General features: G+C 42.4%; 1 protein-coding gene across 1 annotated transcript; it reads left to right on the top strand.

The window, feature by feature from the left end:
• The first annotated feature begins 357 nt into the window (after nt 1–357).
• On the top strand, nt 358–4,032 carry rpl38 (ribosomal protein L38). Its single transcript, XM_036539394.1, has 5 exons — nt 358–419; nt 628–657; nt 1,549–1,609; nt 2,494–2,616; nt 3,951–4,032. Exons 2-5 carry the CDS (start codon nt 655–657, stop codon nt 3,974–3,976), a joined length of 213 nt encoding a protein of 70 aa, XP_036395287.1. The 5' UTR covers nt 358–419; nt 628–654; the 3' UTR covers nt 3,977–4,032.
• The last annotated feature ends 2,884 nt before the right edge of the window (nt 4,033–6,916 follow it).

Raw genomic sequence — 6,916 nt, 5'->3', positions numbered from 1 at the left:
TCATAGATACTGGGAATTCATAAGTGATAATTTGACATGGTGATGTCTAGGTCATGCAATGTAACGTATCGAAGAGGGTTGATGGTGTAATGTGTTGGTGCTGATGCTAGACTTGTAAAATGGGTGTGATAGACGGCCACGTTTTAAATCCAACCCACAACGTGTGATCGAGTAAACTCTAGCACTGTGAAAGGGAATGTGTTTTGCCTTTTGCAAAAAGTCGTACTGTCTTTAAGGGCCTTTTGACATGCCTGAAATGACCCAATACCGAATATGCTCCCGTTGTCAATAATCTTGTCAGCCTGGAAAGTCGTTAGGTCGTATTGAACAAAGTTTGTGCCTTCGCAGGTTCCGTACTTAATATATAAACTAAACTGACGCGGAAGTCCCGCCCCTTTTACCCCTCGCTGGCGAGTTGTGTGAGTAGCGTTTTCCTTAATGCATTTTTCTAGTTAGTAAAAATCTATATCCATCCGAAGAATTACTGGCAATTATTTCATTAAAACGGTTCAATCATACACCTACAACATCTTATCAAAGTCATATCACCGTTATTATTTTGTTATTAGCTTATTTTTAGACTAATTTCTGTCAGCGGGATTCTGACTCCATCTTGCTTTCTTTTAGGCTCCTGTGTCCAGCAAGCACAGAAACATGGTAAGAAGCGTTTTGTGCTCGAATATCAGTAAATCAGTGTCTAGTCCTTTTGCAGTACATTTAATTTACTCAGTTAAAAAAAAGTCCGTTCTTGCAAGTTTGTCGGGAATATCATAGTGTGGCCTATGGTACTACTACTTGATGGCTGGTTAGCCCGCTAGCTAGCAAGCGTTCCCACTGTCAGTTGTATTTCACTGAAACATACCTTGGATCGGAATGGACATTTTCCTCCAAATGACGCTTATTTGCTCTGTTGGCTCGCTTACTGACTAGCTAGCTAAATAGACAGCTGTCCGACCATGATCTAAGTAGCTAGTAAGGCCTCTCCCATTTGCAGCTCTAACAAGCTAGCTTGCTCAGATCGCCGGGGTAGACAGTATACTGCGGTAAAATTGGTAGTGATGATGTAATGTTATAACTGGATACCTTGTTTGAAAAACACTTCAGAAGAGCATTCTACACCGTTTTTTTGGATTTGGTGACATCTGCTAGCTATTGCTAACGTTAGGGAACTTCCAGGCGTTATCTGGTTAGCTAGCTGTCTGGCTAGCCGTCATGTCACGCAAGTTGTCCAAACACAGCAGGTCGTACCGTATCTGTGGTGTATTTACACGCTTGCCAGAATAACGGTGGACCAAGTGCTAAGTTTCTACTCCTATAGGAACCTTAGTTCCACCGGTCCACTGACATGCTACAAATTCTATTTTTTTTTAAAGCTTTTCACCTTCATCAATGAATTGGTTTCGCCGAATGTGTAACATTAGTGTAAACGTAGTGGGCTAGATGGGCAGAGTATGTAAAGAATGTGGTTATCTGCAGTCATTTAAAGACTGTAGGATCCTGGCTAGCCGTTTGTTGAAGCAGTAATGTAATTCTCCTGTTTTGTTTTAGCCTCGTAAAATCGAAGAAATCAAAGATTTCCTTCTCACGGCCAGGAGGAAGGATGCTAAGTGTAAGTATCACTGATGCTCAGAACTTGCCTTGGCTTGCCTTACAAGCTGCCAGTGTTTCATCTCTTGTGGTAGTAGGAGACTGTGCAAAGACTTTAATGGTGTAATGTCATTTACTGTGCTCAGAGTCGTTCACATGAAATACTCAGACCTGTACCAGTGCGTAGCCCGAGGAATGTGCGATATTGCATTATGTTTCATATGTTTTGCCATATGTGTGTATTAAACCCTGACAACAGATAGGCCAAGGTGAAGTCCGCCTTTTCATCGACAATTTAGAATGCCTCATGCCCTTTTGCCTGTACACCCAGAAGGTTGAGGACCAGTCCATTTTAATTGAATCTGCTAGTTTGGTGTTAAAACTGGAAATAGGGTTGTCTCCATCTGCCTAGCGTAGGGTACTGTGTTGTGCTGTGTTGGGCTTACCGGATACCAGCTAAAAAAAATTTTTTTTTTTTTGTATAAAATATCTTGCCTCGTACAATGTTGCTGTGCACACTTACATTCCATGTTCCTCGCCAAAGTCATTTTATCTTATGGATTAATATGCATAATGGAAGATTGTCATCAGCTAATATTGTGTCTTAATACGAAGCGCATATGACACTTTGGAAACTGCAACGATGAGACGTTTCACCCAAGAAAACGATTGTTAAATAATACAGCAGGTCATTCATAATTGAGCAGCAACATGCCCTGTTTATACAAACGCATATTTCCATATCATATGTGCACTCACATATGCATGCACTTGTACACAGTACAAACACGCTTCATACTTGTTCACATTCTTTCCGTGTTCAGATTCAGGTGGTGCTTGGTGGTAGAACATTTTACACTTGACATCCTGTGAATCAGTCTGTCTCTCTCTTCTGTCTCTGTGCAGCTGTCAAGATCAAGAAGAACAAGGACAATGTGAAATTCAAGGTGCGCTGCAGCCGGTACCTGTACACCCTGGTCATCACTGACAAGGAGAAGGCTGAGAAGCTGAAGCAGTCACTGCCCCCAGGTGAGTCGGTCAGCTGGCGACAGACTTGTTTCTGCTCTGTATGGTGAGGTGGGGGGGGGACCTGGGAGGGCGCTACATCTGTGCAGGTCAGGTTGGTGTCATGGTACTGTCCTTGGGCCTGGTAAAATTAAATGGACCACGTTGGGAGTCACCTGTATTTCATGCTGTATTTCATTGTTAAATGTTAGAACAGTCCAGCCATTGTCAGAGTATGCCTGTAGTTCCATGTACAGTAATACTGGCAGCAATTTTAATAGATAATGAAAATCTCTTGGTATATGGATGAAGGACCACCATAGTTGAGTTAAGCTCAGTCGATGCTTTCAGTTACACATTCCCCAAAGGGTCTGAAGAGTCCCTTTTCTGGAGTATTGTTGAGGAATGGCTGACCACGCAGATGTAGTAACGTGCAATGTTAAAAGGGTGATTGTGTGATTAATCAGTCTTGCCCAGTGACTGCTCTGGGTCCATTTGAGCTCCACTCAGATGAACCCTTTATACATTTAGCTTTATTCTAAAACTATCTGCACTAGTCCTGGCCCTGAAGCCTAAAATAATGCCAAATGGGCTTTTGAGTCAACAGAGGATTACTGGCAGGCCATGTCTCCTTGTCTGGCGAGCCACGCAAGTTGTCCAAACACAACAGGCCAGTGGCAGTGCCTGGGGTGCATTTACACGCTTGCAAGAATAATGATGGATCAAGTGCTAAGTTTCCCCTCCTCTGGAATCCTTAGTTCCACCGGTCCACTGACACAAGCGCTGGCTGCGACCCACATGGTCCCCATTCCTGTGGAACGTGCCTGTTGGATGTCTGTGTACTTGACTGTAGTGCTATAACAGGCAAATAGAAGATGGCTCTAAAATTTTAGACATTTGGAAAGTGGTTTGGTTGTCAAACCAAATGAATTTAGCTTGCTCTGAATTAGCGGACGCACAGCACACCAAGGGCAGAACTGAGAAGCACCATCTGTGTCTTAAACTCTTCATGAACCTGAGAGATGGAACCAGGTGTCTGCTAGGAAGAACCAGCCAGCAAGATGTGCTTCTTTCTTTCTGCCTGGTGGAGCTGGGACATGCAATTAGTTTTTTTTTAAATGAGTTTCTCAGCTTTTTTTTTTCACGCTGCTGCACAGATTTAGGCCCTCGTTTAGTCAGATGGTCAGGGTACATTTTCTTAATTTAGTATGGACAGTTTTACCTAGCGTAATTTTCTAGTGCGTCTTGGCAATTCCAGTGTAGAATGTGTCGGTTAGTGCTCCTTTGAACTTTTGAGTTGGGAAGTAGAAATAATGAAAGCTTGAGTGTTAATTGGATTTCTGCTTGTCTCCCCTTAGGTCTGGCAGTGAAGGAACTGAAGTGAACATCGTCTCAGTGTACAGAAAATGTATTGTAATAAAAATTGCTAAAAAAGGAGAATCTTGTCTTTGTTCTTGGTGAAAATCTTGATGGCAAAGTAAAGCTAAGTAAGCATGCATGGGCATATGCTACAAAAATTATTTGGTAGTGTCACTTCATGTCTGTGAAACCTGAGGACTACTTAACTCCTGCAAGAGAAATTCAGTATTCACTGTTTGTGCCCTGTGTGTAGAGGACCCCGGAGTTAAATCCTGAAGTGTGCTGATAAAATTCTGAAAAGGATTCAGAAAAACATTTCAGTGGAGAGAATTCTCCAGGGTGTTTTAAGAGCACACCTTTGTTTTATAAAGAAGTTGGTTTTTCCAGATAGTGGATAGACCACTTAAAACTACCACAGCAGGTTATAATGTAGCCTCACGGCACTCTAAAAATCTTAAATTTTAGTAATCGGAATAACATTTTTGTGCTCCTTTTCAGATTTGTTCCATTACAGGGCTGTTGTGTTCTGGTTTGGAGTGGTTTGTTCATTTAGTGCTGTGAAGCAACCGCTTAACTGCTAAAGTGCCTCTACAGTGTGTCAAAAGAATAATATTCTGCGAAATGTTTACTCCTGAACTACTCATTTGGCCAACACTTTATGTCAACCTGAGGGCTTTTTTTCTATTGTGCTATGGGAAGCCTCACTTATGCATAATTTGTTCTCACAAGGATTTGTTAATCGATTATACCATCCAGTCAGATGAAGCAGCCTTGACACCTGCCTGAAAGGCATTTTAAGGGCATCTCTTAAATTGGCATAGGACTTGTTAGTCAAACTGGAAATGGGAAGAACGCATACTGTATAAAGGGAATTTTCACTAATGTTCCAGCAAGGTAAATTTTGCTTGTAAAGACGGCTCTTGTTTTAGAAAATGTGTTTAACTGGGACACGAAATGAGAATTCACGGTACCCGAATGCAAGAAGTACCACTTGTCAATTATTGAAGACTATATGAGGACCTATGACAGTTCCAGGGTTCTAACCAGTAGGAATTAGTATTTTTTTCTCGCCCAGATTTAAATTGCAACAATGCAAGACTGCGTTGGAAGATGACGAGCTGCTGCTTAAAATACATTTAATCATAAACGGACGTGCTTAAAATACATTTAATCATAAACGGACGTGCGAGACAAGGGCTACGTAACCCACCCCTTATGTTATCTGCGTATTAATGAAAATGTATACAAACTACGCACGTTGGTGGAACAGTAATTGGTGTTGGTAGTTGATCACGTTAGTCATTAAATACCACTTAGGATGTATGTCAGATTGGCAAAACTGAACGCCGTGTGCCGGAGGTAGCTTTTTTCTTTTCTTACCCCATACAAAAACGTAATTACTTAATTCGACCGATTATTGGGCTAAATCAATCCAGGTTTGTGCCGCCGTAGGAACGGAGACGCCAATGGAAATGGCAGCGGCGAGTATCCAACATCTTCTGCTGCTTTTCGTACTTCCGCCACGCGGACGTGCAGCCCCGGTGGTTTTTAACTCAACAATTAATGTTTTGTTAAGCTTAGAAACGGGGCTTTTGGTATGTACAGAAAATACGAACGAGTAGGGGATTTGCGAGTAACAGTAGTGAAAATATAGTTCCTCTGTTCTCCACAAGATGTCAGACTTGCACTACCCTTCGTAAGCAAAAGATCCACTCCCTATTGACCTGGACTCTACTCAAAATATTTTCGATGTAACTTAACGGTTGATTAAACATTTTACGAAGAAGAAGGTTTAAATGCAAAACGTGCTTACATTTACAGGCGTGCTTGTTTGCGTAATCAAGCTCCAAAGTGAATTTCGATGAGTTAAAACGTTTGAATTTTGTGATTTTTCAATCAATTACTGGTAAACCGTGTACATTTCGTTGAACTAATGATGGTGCAAAATCAAATTATTCTACAGAATCAATTGCAATGCTTGCGTAATTTTCATAATAATGTTAAAAAAAAAACACTTCTGCACTCGCATCCACTCTCACCCCGTCGCAGGGTCTTCCGCGGGGCACAACGGCACGTGGGACCAGAAGGCGACGCAGCGGTGCAGCAATATCACAGCTGTCGCGAGCAAGATATGACCTCCAAAAATATAGCTGCCAAGTGATTGTTGTGGGTCAGTTCCCATGCAGCAGTCTGCGGGCAAATGCATTGAAGTGCCTGACTGGGCGCTCAAGTGCCAACCAACAGAGGAGGTGAACCCATGGCCCTGACACACCGATGTAATGTTTGCTTGTTGGAGCGTGGAACGTATGTCCGTAGGAACCCACCGGTCTCTCAGAGGCCTGCTGTAGTTTTACAAAGATTATGATCTCAACATCGGAGTTCACTGCCAAAGCAGGCTTGCTGTGTATTAACAACAAGATCTTAGTTATTTAACGTTTTCACAAGAAGACTTTTCTCGCATTATTCTCTCTTTGTAGTCGATGGCAGTATTTGGCTAAGCCTTTGGCTCGACATCTTAAAAACTCCAATGTCTACGCGGTGGAGGAGGCGAGGGAGTCTGAGTATACCCCCTGATTTAACATGACAGTCATATACGGTAATTATATACTATATATATGCAGTAATGTCACCGACTGTCTTATTTCATCAACCCTTCAGAACTCGTGATTGCAAATTGCCTTAATGTTACATTTTCCTTCAATGTCGATACCAGCAATAATATGAGTGAAGCTCCACGCTTTTTTAACGCTTCACTATTTCGCTGTCTGAAAGAGCGACCGCCTTCCACAGCTGCACGCTCTCGTCATATTTTCTCAAAGCTCTATCCCGTGCCCCTGATTCACGCGCGCTCCCGAGAAAAAAAGGCAGTTTCCATCTAACGAGCATTCAGCGGAGCGCACTGGGTGAATGACCTGACAAGCGGAAGGATGGCTCTTATCGAGACAAAGCCATGGGACATCGGAAT

This window comes from Megalops cyprinoides, chromosome 1 (assembly GCF_013368585.1).
Source record: "Megalops cyprinoides isolate fMegCyp1 chromosome 1, fMegCyp1.pri, whole genome shotgun sequence".
NCBI lineage: Eukaryota > Metazoa > Chordata > Actinopteri > Elopiformes > Megalopidae > Megalops > Megalops cyprinoides.
This window is presented reverse-complemented; position numbering and strand designations above follow the sequence as displayed.